Source organism: Phoca vitulina, unplaced genomic scaffold (genome assembly GCF_004348235.1).
Source record: "Phoca vitulina isolate PV1807 unplaced genomic scaffold, GSC_HSeal_1.0 scaffold7, whole genome shotgun sequence".
NCBI classification, from domain to species: Eukaryota; Metazoa; Chordata; class Mammalia; order Carnivora; family Phocidae; genus Phoca; species Phoca vitulina.
The window spans coordinates 68,786,039-68,799,453 of NW_022589710.1; the positions used below are offsets into that span (position 1 = coordinate 68,786,039).

The 13,415-nt window shown below is 60.2% G+C and overlaps 1 protein-coding gene across 1 annotated transcript; it reads right to left on the reverse strand.

Annotated features, from left to right (window-relative positions):
• Positions 1–2,856: 2,856 nt before the first annotated feature.
• On the reverse strand, positions 2,857–7,525 carry ANKRD9 (ankyrin repeat domain 9). The gene is made up of 3 exons (XM_032405967.1): positions 7,361–7,525; positions 6,336–6,425; positions 2,857–5,854 (listed from the first exon to the last, which is right to left on the reverse strand). Exon 3 carries the CDS (start codon positions 5,796–5,798, stop codon positions 4,848–4,850), a length of 951 nt encoding a protein of 316 aa, XP_032261858.1. The 5' UTR covers positions 5,799–5,854; positions 6,336–6,425; positions 7,361–7,525; the 3' UTR covers positions 2,857–4,847.
• Positions 7,526–13,415: the final 5,890 nt, after the last annotated feature.

Sequence of the window (13,415 nt, forward strand, 5' to 3'; positions counted from 1 at the left end):
CGGCTGAGGTCCCGACTGATGTGCCCCACCCCTTCATTATGTGGACCAAATATCAAATGGGTTAAAATTTTTAAACCAGGGGCGCCTGGGTGGCTCAGCTAAGCGTCCGACTCTTGATCTCAGCTCAGATCTTGATCTCAGGGTCATGAGTTCAAGCCCCATGTTGGGCTCCATGCTGGGCGTGGAGCCTACTTAAAAAAAAATCTTGGGGCGCCTGGGTGGCTCAGTTGTTAAGCGACTGCCTTCAGCTCAGGTCATGATCCTGGAGTCCCGGGATCAGGTCCCGCATCAGGCTCCCTGCTCAGTGGGGAGCCTGCTTTTCCCTCTGACCCTCCCCGCTCTCATGCTCTCTCTCTCTCAAATAAATAAATAAAAATCTTTAAAAAAAAAATCTTAAAACTAGGGGGAATAGTATCTGATTTCTGGATGGCAAGGGCTTTCTAGACTCAAAAGCGATGGAAAAAGCCACACAGGAAATTAAGTATATAGATTTGATTTTCTCAAAATATTAAAATGCTATAAATTTAAAACCCCAATTAAAGGGGGGAATTGCGGCATCACGGATGGTGAATATATACCTTAAAAACATGTACACACCAGTCGGAGGAACACCCAAGGCCCTCGTCCGGACACCGATGAAAGGGTGTCACTTGGCAAACGCCTGGCGCCCAGGTGGGGCGTGGACAGAGCAAGGAGAGCGGCCTTAAAACCTGCAGACCCACCAAGTCCACTCTGGGACCTGTCCCCACGAACAAATCCTAAGTTGCGGGGAGACGTATGGGGCAGGCCTGTCTGTGACCCCGGCCTCTAGGAGCCGCCTGACGGGGTCGGGGACCACTGTCACAGAGCGGGGGCCTGGGGGAAACGGGCCACGACCTGACTGCATCCACGCGCACCGTCGGCTGTGCGTAAGGACGTGGTTTGGCGGAAGACCGTACAGAGGGCGAGAGAGAGGGAGACAGGGAGACGGGAGGGAGAGAGGGGACGGGAACCATCTAAGGCACGTGCGCTCGTACCCGTCTAACTTCCGGTGGGTTTGCATGAGGGCACCGGGGGGCCGAAGGAACGAGTTCCCTACACAGCTGGTCACGGTGGTTGCCTGTGGTCTAGACCTTTTTGTACCTTTTGAATTTCGAGCCATGTAAATGTATTATTTATTTCAAAATAAATAAAATTGACATTTTAAACACAGTGCTAACGTTGACTCCTTATGCCATCAACAGCGGTGAGTCAAGTATCACAAAGTAAACACCAAAGACTTCTGAGAAACCTATTTACAAAGCATTTTACAGTATAGGAAAATGCTTATAGTAAGTTTAAAAATACTCAAGTATTTAAGTGATCTCATGTCATGTATGTAAAGAATATGCATGGAAGAATGTTACATTTATAGATGTGCATGGAAAAAACTGGAAGAAAATACACCCAGATGCTAGCTGTGGTTGTCTGGTTGGTGGGGTGGCGGCAGGTAGTTGGCCCCTTTATTTGGCAGCCACATGGGGAGGGGTGGGGGGGACAGGATGACGTTTCCACGCGGAAGCCCAGCTACGCCCTGCCCTGGTTTTCCCTGCGGTTCCGGTGTTCCACCTGGAGCGTGAATTCTAGAAGCAGAAATTCTTTTTACAAATCACTGAAGACCGAAATCTCTTATCTTGACTGGGGTGGTGGTTACATGTGTGTAGACATTTGTCAGAACTCCTCAGACGACACGTATAAGGTCTGTGCATCTCAGGGCGCCTGGCTGGCTCAGTGGGGAGAGCGTGTGATTCTTGATCTTGGGGTCATGAGTTCAAGCCCCACACTGGGTGTAAAGCCTATTTTTAAAAATTAAAAAAAAAGGCCTCTTTCCATCTTTAAAAATATATAAAGTCTGTGCATCTATCATAGGTCAGTCATGCCTCCGTTTTAAATGCAGCCGGACTGAACCACAGGGGAGCCCGCCCCCTGAACAGGCACGGCCTTCCCCCGACCGCCCCGGCCGCCCTCCTTGCCGGCTCCCAGGAAGCATCCTTGTTCTGAACAGGACTGGCAGTAAGTAATTCAGGAAACTGCTCTCAGTCCAGGAGCTTGAGGCTGGTGAAGCAATCGGGAGGAAGGGAAATCAGAGTAATTTGCATCGAGGTGGCATCCGGCTGAAGTCCGTGCGGGGCCCTTAGCCCCTGCCCTCACGGCCACCTCCCCCAGGCCGTCCCGACGGCACGGGCAGTCCTGTGGTGTCCCTTCTGGGTTCCCGGCCCGAGATCACGGCCCCCTCTGTGGAGGAGCGGCCCAGCCTCCCCTGTCCTCCCCAGCAGGCATGTGGGGTGATGAGATTCTGGCCGCTGAGCTCTAACAGGCTGGGATTCACCGGGCTGCTGGGTGGGCTGCAGTCAGGTTTTCCTTAGAAAGACTGGAATGAGTGAACCGAACACCTGAACCAACGTGCTTCGCTCCAGAGAAAAGGGGGCCTCGTTCCAGGCAGAGAGCAGTTGCCTCTGAGAAGCCAGCGAGGCCACCTGCCAACGACCAAGAGCTGAGTCCTGGCTGCCCTTTCTGGGGCTGCAGGGCCCCAGGGCCTGATAACCCAAACGCTAGGTACTTCCTGCCCAGCCTCCTGCCCTTCCTCTGGCCAGCAGTGGCCACCAGATAACCCCGAGGCTCCACTTATCACCCTGCACCATTTCCCTAGGTCCTCTGCACTCAGAGGCCTGCAGTGCCCTGAGCCAGGCGTCCCCCGTGAGTCTCAGTGGCAGCTGTGCCAGGAATCGGGCCCCACTCCGCTGCCATTGGGCAGAGAGGCCGGCCTGACCTTGCTTTCCTCAGCCCTCGGAGCAGCTCCAAGCAGTGTGAACTCCATTACCCTCCCGGCCCCCGGCCCACCCACCCACCCACAGCAAGGAGGACATCAGGGGCCAGTGCCCCGGGATACCTTCCTCCTGCGCTCTCAGCCCTCCAAGGCCTAGGGGCCCCAAAGTCAGCCAGCAAATGATGGAGCAGTCCCCGCAGCTTCTGCTTCCTAGTCACCCTCCCACCAAACCACCCCGCTTGGGCCCCAGAACTTCCCTGAACGTGCTCAGGCTGGGCCCCCAGGCTGCGGTGCTCAGAATGATCCAGCTCAGGTCCTGCCTCCTGCTTGCCTGACAATGGGTTCTGTGGGGTGCCCCTTCCATGGCCTCCCAGGGAGCCCCAAGGCAGGGCAGCTGCACCTCTGCATCACCCCAGTCCCAGCCCAGGGGCCTCAAAGGGGTTAGCTGTAGGTGTAGAGTGGAAGGGAAGAGGGGCCCAGGGGGGTTGATCCACCGAGGACAGAGCTGGGCCTGGGGAGACATGACGGGACGTCTGTAGGCCCGGGCTCCCTGTTGGGCTTTCTAGGCAGAGGCTGCTGGTGGCTCCAGGCACCAAGGGTTCCCCAACGCCTCCACAGGCCCACGACCCCCAAGCCACCTGCTACTCTGAGCTACTCTGTCTCCACCTTCATCCACCCCCAAAGGCAACCAGCCCTCCCCCCGACAATGGCATCGCTGACATGAAGACCTGGGACTGCCTAAAGGAACCAGACGCTCCTGATCCCCAAGTTTTGAGCTGGGAGAGAGGTTAGCATCCATTGCCCCCAAGTGTCCACGTTCAGAGAAGCTACTTAACTGGCCCACAGGACACATAGCAGAAGGGAGGAGCCCTCACTCCCACCTGCAGTCTAGGATCAGCCCCTGGCTGTGCACCCCTCCATTCTCCCCTCCTCCCACCATCGGGCAGACCTTTAGCCTTCTGCTTCTGGCAGCACATCGTGGCCCTCCAGCCCCGGCCGGCGCAGGTTGAATTTCATAGCCCAGTGGAATTCCCTGGGCAGGGCCGCCTGGCCATCCTCCCTGGCCTCAAGGCTCCTCAGGGCACGGACCCAGCTGTTCAGCCAGTCCCTTCGCCCTGAAGGGCAGTGGTACATCTGTTAACAGGTCATCTTCAGAACCTTCCGGCAGAAGCCAGCTCCACGGGCTGGGCCAGGAGCCCGTGCCCACCAGGTGCTCCAGCCTCCCGGTCGTACCCACAGACTCCACCTGACAACCGCTGGGGGCTGGGCCGGGGGTACACGGGAGCCCACACTAGGGCTGGACGGTGGTCAGGACACCTAATCCCACCTGACAGGGTGGAGCAAGGGGCCGGGGGTTTCACAGCAGAGACGAGAAGCAGGAGCCCCAGGACTAGGTGCCTGCTACTCGTCAGGAAAGAGCAAAAGGAGGGACAGGGACAAGCCAAGCCCAAGCTGGGCTACACCGGTATTGGCGGGGGGGTCACAAGGACACCCGCGGAGGGGCAGGGGGCACCAGCACAGCAGGCCTTCCCGCCCTCCTCGGCCCCCACGGCGGTCTGCGAGGGCCCCACGTGCCTACCGCAAGGAGGAACTCCTCCTAGGGTTTCACAGGACCTGCTCTCTCGGCCTCTGCACACGCTGTGCCCGCGCTTAGACCCGTCAGTCCACACCCCCTGCCCCTGCCCAATTCCTGTGCTCAGCTCAGCGGTCACTCCCTCTGGGACACTTAGTCCTGGAGACTCTAGATCAAGATGGGAGGCTGGCCCTCACCGACCTCGGTGGCTGGGAAGCTAGTGGAGCGTAGGGCCTGACTCTACAGGGTCGCACGACCCCTAAACCTTGCACAAAGGGGAGGGAAGTGGGAGCGGAGCTCAGCCAGACCCAGGAAACCTGCAGCTGGGGCCACCTCCCCAGCCTGGCCCAGCCCGCAACGCGCGCAACATACGGAGCGGACTCTCCTGTACAGAGATCAATATATGTAAAGTGCCGGGTACAACGCTCTGAAAAATAGATTTTCCAAAAATCCTGCGCCCAGGGGGACGCCCCCCCCCGCCCCCAGGGTCTAGCCCTTGCCCGTGAGGTCCAGCGGCTGCAGGAAGGGCGGCAGCGGCAGCTCGTCCAGGGCCTCGGGGAAGCGTCCGGGCGAGATGGCGGTGACCAGCACCTGCATGGCGCGCACGAAGAGCGACGGCGGCGCCAGGCCCGCCAGCCACTGGAACTTGTCCTCGCCCAGCAGCCGCTGCCAGCGCGCCCGGTCGCCCAGCAGCTCTCGGCGGGCGGGACCGGCGGCGCCGGCGGGCGCGTACAGCGCCAGCAGGTCGAGCAGCAGCAGGCGGCGCGGGCGCGGCTCCCCGGGCGCGGCGGGCGTCCCGGCGGCGGCGCTGGCGGCCCCGGCGTCGCGGCCCAGCTGGCGCAGCAGCAGCTCCAGCGGCGTCAGGCCGCCGCCGTCGCGCAGGCCGGGCGACGCGCCGTGGCCGAGCAGCAGGAAGAGGCACTCGGGGCGCGCCAGCTCGCAGGCCACGTGCAGCGCCGTGCCGCCGCCCTCCACGCGGCTGCAGCCGCGCCGGTCGAGCACGCGCGCGCGCTCCTCGGCCGGGAAGTCGCGCACGGTGCGCAGGATGCGGCGCAGGATGCCCACGCGGTTGTAGCGCACGGCCAGCGCCACGTGCGGCCCGGGCGCGGCGCAGCAGCGGAAGCCGGCGCTGGGCGGCGCGAGCGCGCGGCGCGGGAACGTGGCCAGCAGGTAGTGCGCGTACGCCTGGTGGTCGTGCACGAGCGCGTAGAGCAGCGCCTCGGAGGGCGAGTAGGCGGCGGCGCGGCCGCGCTCGTCCCAGTGGAAGGCCTCGCTGGCGCGCATGTCCTCGAGCAGCCACACGGGCAGCAGGTCGCGAACGGCCTGGTAGAAGGCGAACGACGACTTGCGACACTGCTTCTGCGCCTGGGAGCGCGCCGCGCCCGCGCCCTCGGGCCCGCCGTCCGCGCCGCCCCCGGGCCGCCTTGCATCCCAAGGCATGCTGGTGGCGGCGGGGCACCTCCGGGCCTCACGGCATGGGCCTGGCGGCTGGCCACCTGCGGGGAGGAGATCGCGGTGAGGCTCGGGCGAGGCTCCCACAGCCCACCCGCCAGGGAGCTCCAGCTGCTCTCCACAGCTCCCTTCTCTCCTAGGCCCTGAACCACCTCCCACATCCTTGATCGAGCTGCACCTGATCTCCCAACCTTTTTGTGTCTTGTTCTCTGGCACCTCTGCTAGAGATGCCCTTCCCTGCCCCCTACCTCCACAGCCCCACCCACACTCAAGGCCACCCTGAAAGCCGACCTCCCCCCTTCCTCCAGCCCAGGGACCCGGTGACCTGGCCGACTAGGTACTTCCAACCCCAAACAGAAAAGACGGGGGGGGGGGGGGGCAGTGGTAAAATGTTGTAATCCACATCTTCAGCAGGGCCAAGCCCCTCCTAACCATGACCCTATTCCTCTGACCCCTGACCACAGATAGGGGCCCCTAGAGCCTCCCCCCCATCCATGCCAGGCAGGGTCAGAGTTCCAGACCTACCTGGTTCCTGGACTGCGATCACAGGCGATCACAGGCGATCACAGGACGTGAGTGTTACCAGTTTCCTTCTCTGAGCCTCAACTTCCTCATCTGTAAGAAAGGGGATGGGAGGAATGCACGCTGAGCCCCAGCAGGGTGAGATGGGGTGGATGATGTTTGCTGGATATCAGCAACCCTGGCTTCCAGCAACCTAGAAACGTGAGCTCAACTCTTCACAGCAAATCCCCTCCAGGCCTGCTACTTCTCTTGATCTTCCCAACTACTAGATGAAGCAGGTCCTGTCATCCCATTTTCCAGCAAGGGGCAAGCTTGTCCAAGGTCAGTCAGCAGGTCATGGTACAGCCAGGCCTACAACCCAGATTTCGTCCCTCCCATTTTGGGCTCATTCCAGAAGTGGGGGGATCCCCAACCCACAGGGAGCCCAGCTTGACCTTGCCCTCTGAGCCCCAGCCCCAACCTGAGCCCTGGCCTCTGACCCCTGACCCTGGTTCAAGCTCCCCACTGCTTTCCCTCAAGGGTAAGCCCTTGGTCACAGGGGGCTGGGTCAGCGGACAGGCCGCGTCCACACACACTGGGTAACTAAGTTACAGAGACGGGCACGGTGGGGGTGGGCTGCAGCCACAGCGCTCTTCCGGGGGGCACCATGACCGGAAAAACCCCCAAGCCTGGGACTCTGCGCCCCAGGTGTATGTACCCCGTGTCGATACCCGTGGGGCGCCAGGCGGGTTACGTAAAGTTGGGCCGCCCCACGTCACTGGGCAGCGAGTCACGGCCGCGGCTCCGTGAATGGGGGGTTGGGCCACCGAGGGCTGGGTCGTGTGCCCGGGGCCAGCTCCTCCCCGTCCCCTCCCGGCGGCCGCGGGTCGCGGGGGGCTAGGCCAGGGTGTTTGCCGACCGGTGGCCAGTGCAGTGAGGGCTGCACCTGCGTGTGCATGTGTCCAGGGGACACGAGGGGGCGGTGGCCAGGGGAGACCGCCCGGGGCGGGGGCTGCGCGCCGAGCGGGCCGGGGGAAGGGGGGACTCACCGTGGGGAGCGGCGGGGCCGGGGACCTGACGTCCCAGTCCCCGCTGAGGGCCGGAGCGCGCACTGCTCCCCCGCGGGTAGGCGCGCAGGCGAAGGTCCCAAGACGGGCGGGAGGAAGGGAGCCGCCGCCGCCCGCGCCCGCCGCAGCCGCGGTCTGAGCCGCCGCGGCCCGATAGCTGGGCGGCAGCGCCGGCGACGGGCGGGCTGGCGGGCGGCGGGCGGCGGGCGGCGCAGTGCGGCCCCGGCCCGGCAGGACCGCGGGACCGTCCGCCGCCGCCATTGGCCCGCACTGCTGGACCTCGTCGCCGCTCATTGGTCGCTACGCTGCACCATTGTTACGTCACCAGCCTGTGGGCGGGGCGCCCGGCAGGACCCGCGGAAAAGTTGGGAGAAACTTGAGGGCGCGCGGACGCGGGCGGACACGGGGCGGGGCTCCTGGAAACCCGAGCCTGTGGCGAGGAACCGCTCCCGGCGGCCGGGGCCCGGGAGGACGACTGGGGCCCGCTCTCGATGCGAGTCTGGGCGCGCGCGTAGGCGCCCCGGCTCCACGGACAGTGCCGTCCTCGTCACCCGGGAGTGGTATTCCACCTCCCCTTTGCACTGACCCTCTATGAGCTTGAGGGAGACCTCCGGGACTGTTTTCCCGGCTCTACATGGAGGGGTCAAGAGGCAGAGCTGTGACCCCTAAGGGCCCCAGAACTGCCTTCTGCCCGGCCAGGGTCGGGGCATCGGGAGCCCCGGCTCTAGGCCGACGTTCCCAGGGAACCGGTGAATGGATGCCGACAGCTATTCATGAGCGCGCTCTGTGTGCCAGTCCCCGTGCCAAACATAACTGATTTCTCTTCATTTTCACAACTGGCTGTGGTGGGACTTATGACCCCCAATTCACAGGCCAGGAGATTGAGGCTCACGGGGAGGTGGCCTCCAAGTGAGGAGCAGCCAGCAGGGAAACCAGGTGCTTCCCCTACTTTTCTTCAGACATTTGTGGGGGATTGGGCCCCGCTACCCCAGCCTCTTCACAAAGGGTCCAAGGTTTGGGGTGCCACACAGGCAGGCGCCCAAGGTCACGCTGATACCTCACCACATACCGCACCGGAAGCCCTGCCCCACCTAGGCGGGCTGTGGTCTCATAGACCTGCACTGAAGCTCTCAGGGGGTCCGTGGCCACCACCAGGTTTAAAGAAACTAGGTCATTGGCCCCAGGGATCTGGGATCCACCTGCCTCACCTCAGCTCTCCCCTGCTGACCTCTCTGGGCCGCAGTTTCCCTGCATTTTGTCCTAGCTTTCCCATTCTGGCATCTCTGAGTATGACTGGGGGCGGGAACTGAATGGAGATCCTGGGGTTGACGACTGGCCTTTTGGAGCCCCCAGACCCTGGGAGACATCCTAGGGATGTGGTGCCTCAGGTCACCTACCTGGGGCTCAAGGCTCGAGCCTCCTTGCTTCCTTGTCCTCATTCTTCCAGGGCTAGAGTTCCATCTCCATGACTACCGATGGACTGAGGATGTGAGGGCAGCGTGTGTGGGTGCCAGGGTGTGCAGCTGGCCTCAGGGCAGGTCTCTCTCCACCTCTCCATGCCCCTCGCCTCACCCTTCAAGTTGCCCTCCTCACTGGGATTCCTAAAGGCATCTTTCTAAAAGTCCCTCTGATCTCATTTCTCTACCACGTAGAAGCTTCCTGTGCCCATGCGTTAACCAGAAAGACCAGGTGGGGCCTGGGAGCCACAGCTGGAGCAAAGGTCTGGGAGCGGCAGAGGGAGGCTGCAAAGGTCCACCGGGAGGGGCCGGGCCTTGGGTGCTGGGGCAAGGAGCTCGGGTTTGTCCTGAGGATCTGGAAGTGAAGGCGGAAGGGGTTTGGAAGTCAGTTGGTTAGTGAAATATTTCAGGCATACAAAAATAATCATAATGAATGCCTGGGAGCCATGGTCCAGTTTAAGAGGTAACAGATGGATAAGCCTGAAGGCCTGCGTGACCATCCTACCCCCAGCCCAGCCCTGGGTCTCTCCCACGGTGGTGGCTAACGTAAGGCTGGCTGCCACGGCACCGGTCAGCCCTCTCTACCAGCGGCTTGCTCTCTTCTCCCAACGTTCCTTTTAGACTCATCCTCAGGGGGAGGGGGACATGCCGCTCTGGGTGGCTCTGGGTCGCTGAGGCATTTTCTGCTGGGGGGAGCTGTCCCCTGTGCCTGGGCACATGTGTGGTCTCCCAGCAGTGCTAGCTGTGAACGTCCTGCCTGTGCCTACCTGGGGGCCATGCTGGGGCCCAGACCCAGGGAGGAAGTGCCGAGGTAGGGTGTGACCCTCCACAGACCCTTCTTATGCCAGACTGCTTCAGGAACAGCGTGAACAGGGTGCAAAGGGGCAGCTTCCCTCAGGAAGGGAAGGATGGCCTCAAAGGGGGTGAAGGGTGGCAGGGGCAGAAGGGAGTGGGTGGACGATGGAGAGACTGAGGAGACCTGGGGTGGGGGGACTGCCTTCTTGGTATGGGGTTTGACTTTTTTGTTTTTTTTTTTTTAAAGATTTTTTATTTATTTATCTGAGAGAGAGAATGGGAGACAGAGAGCATGAGAGGGGGAGGATCAGAGGGAGAAGCAGACTCCCCGCTGAGCAGGGAGTCCGATGCAGGACTCGATCCCGGGACTCCAGGATCATGACCTGAGCCGAAGGCAGTTGCTTAACCAACTGAGCCACCCAGGCGCCCTGGGGTTTGACTTTTGACCCTTTTGTGTTCCCTCTGGAACCCAACCCCCAACCTACTCTGCTCTCCCGGGAGAGCTTGTCCCATAGGGCATCTGGGTGTGCCCAGGCAGGGAAGTAGAGTCAGTGAGGGCCTTGGAGCCCAGTTCAGGGTGTGTGCTACAGGTAGAGGGAGGAGGGCAGGGAGCTTCCTGGGGGAGGAGGCTGGTGCCAAACATGCTGGGTTCTAATCAGCTACTCACCAGCTGTGGGGACTTAGGCTGAGTAATTCCACCTCTTATCTGTGAAATGAATCAGGTGGATTTTCAGATCTCAAAAGGAAGGGCAGGATTGGGCAAGGCCAGTATGTGAAATGGCCAGGACCAGGAAAGAGGATGGGGACCTCCTACCCCCTGCCCCCACCTCACCTGGGTCCTGGACTTCACCTGGCTGTGCTGGGCCACAGCCCACCTGGCCTCCAAGGGCCCGTTCCATGGGTGCTCTCTCCTGCCCCTCCAGCTTCTCCCCTTGGATGGCTGGGCTTGTCCCCACTTGTACTTGAGGGTTCAAGCTCTCCCACAGAACTCTCCATGCCATCCAACCGGTCTTTCAAGGCTTGCTTGAGATGCCAATATGGACCAAAGATAGGATAAAACCAAGGGAAGACAAGTGATATCCTGGGAACCAAAGAGTCCAACATGCGTAGTGAAAGACTGACACTCAGAAGGTGTAAACATCTCCGGCAATCCAGTGAGAAAGACTAACCCAGGAGGAAAATGGGCGAGGGACATGAATAGGCAATTCACAAAGCGGCCAATAAACACATGAAGGTCTTTAGCTTTGTAAGAAATCAGCAAACATATAGCAGGGTGAAGAATCAGGCCCTCGCTCTCAGGCAGAGGAGGGGAAGGCACCTCCGAGGGCCCCCCAGCAGGGGAGATGCACTTGGGTCCAGCAATGGGAGGGGTAGGCATCTCATCCCAGATAAGTACTGGCCCACATGCCAACAAGTTCCACGTGGTTTCTGTTCACTTGCTTACTCCTTTCAAGTTTTATGAAAGAATTTAGACTGAATGTCATATCTTATGTCTAACTACTTCAGAGTTAAACCTTTGAGAAGAATTCAGGTGACTACAGGCAAGAAGGAAGTAGTGTGCCTGCTGCGTTTTTAACAGTGACAACCTGGAAACCACCTAGGTGACCATCCAAAGATGAATGGCTAAAATAATCAGGATTCACCCTTCCCAGCTCTGGTTTTTGCCACACAGCAGCCACTCCCTGTGCCCCTGCTGGGTTTGAGGAGGCTGTGGGAGCCTGAAGCCTAGGGACCAACTCCCTCATGCCCGAGACTGCGCTCTCCTGCCCCCCGCAGCCCCCCCTCCCGTGAGACAGTTCCCATGCATCCCTGGGCCCCTGTAGGATCTCTGGTCCGGCCGTGCTGCATCTCGGGCTTTCTCATTAAATGAGCTGGTGAATTCTCGTTTGGCCGGAGGCCAGTCGGAGGCAGGGCCCATCCCTTGAGAAAGTCCCGACTCTTGAGAGTCTTTACCTGGGACAGTGCCTGTGGTCCCGGCATAACTGTAATGACTGATGCACATACCAGTGTTATGGGGCCACCGGCAAGAACACAGAGCCTGAGCTCCTCGTCTGTCAAGTGGAGAGAGGAATGCCCTCAGCCACAGACAGCCGTCCTGAGGGAACCCGAGCTCTCACAGGGCACAGCTCTGCGTGGCACAGAGCTAGCCCCAACAACTGAGCTGCCAGGATTCGTTTTTAAATATTCCAACATAAAACTGTGGAAAGAAAGAGCATACATATTGTTTGAAAAATGCTGGAAGCCACACACTGATCTCTCACCAGCAGTGCCTCCTGGGGAGAGAATCAGCAAAAAGGAGAAAGGGACCCTTTTCGTTTTTATTCTCTGTACTTCTTTGTGGTTTGAATCTTTCGCAAGGGGTACATACTCAGATATTACTTGTGTAGTTAAGGTACGCTTTTTTTTTTTTTTTAAGTAATCTCTGCCCCCAACATGGGGCTTGAACTCATGACCCTGAGGTCAAGAGTTACATGCTTGACTGACTAAGCCAGCCAGGCGCCCCAAGGTAAGTTTTTAAAGAGGCAGTTTCCATTGGCCGAATGCTGTCTCATGGCCGTTACGTCACTGCCTTGCCCAATAAGGTAGATTGGATTGTCAGCCCACTTCACAGGTAGGGAAAATGAGGCTCAAGGGATAGGGCTTTGCTCACAGAGGTGGAACCAATAAGCTTCATCTCGTCCCAAGAAGGGAAGGCTTTGGTTTCGTGAGTTCCAAGCCCCCCTGGGGTTTCAGACTCCTTTGTGAGAGCTGATGAAAGCTGAGGCCCCTCCTCCTGGAAGTCTCTCCCACTCACAGAAGGGAGGCCTCCCACGCAGGCTGGGGTAGTGGGTCAGGGCCCCTCCCTCCCTGGCCAGGGGAGTCGGGCAGTCAGCCAGCACTTCTAAGCAGCTTCACTCATTACCCAAAAACGGGCGCTTGGAGCGTGTTCTGAGCACCAGAGGTGAGTGGGCAAGAGAGGCTTCCAGGAGGAGGAGGTTACCTGAGATGAGGAGGAGTCACATGCAGCCCGTGTCATCATCATGTCCTGTGGGCTCCGTGTCCAAACACTCTGACCCCACCAGTCTGCACTGCTCCACCCCACCTCCCAGGTCCAGGCTGCCCCCCACTCCCGTGGCTCCATTCTCAGCCCCAGCCTCCTCCAGCCTGAGAGGGATCCTGTCAAAGCCATGTCAGCTGGGGCCCTCTTCGGCTCAGAGCCTCTTGGCTTAAAGATGCTGCCCATCTCCGACTAAAACCCCTGTTCTGCCTCAAGGCCGGACCCCCTCACATTCCACTGGGAACCTTGGCCGTCCTTGCTCAGGTCCCTGGGGCCTAGCTCATGCGGTTCCCACGGGCCTGGACAGCTGGTACCCAGAGGTCTGCACATCCTCATTTCAGGTGTCACCTGACTGAAGGAGCTCCCCCAGCCTCTCTGGGTCCCCACCACACTGTCCTGCACTCCTGGGGGTTCTTCTCTGTCAGACCACAGGGAGGGGCCGTAGGCGCCCCATAAATGCTGATGACTAAGTGGAGAAGGAGGTGGGTGGGTGGGTGGGTGGGGTCAGGGCGCCCCAGTGTGGGGGAAGCAGGCAGGGCTGGGAGCCTAGCAGGCCTGGTTGGCTGTGGGTAGTGTGGGCAGGTCCTGATGCCTGAGGCGCCCTGGAGGGCTGGGAGCAGGAAGTACATGATTCATCCAGGCTGCACCAGAGTCCCTGCCGCTAGGAAACCCTAAGCACAGCCCGAGCTTGCAGCAGAGGCCCAGCCCAAGTGCAGACTGAAGGACACAGAGCTGACTCCTCAGGTGG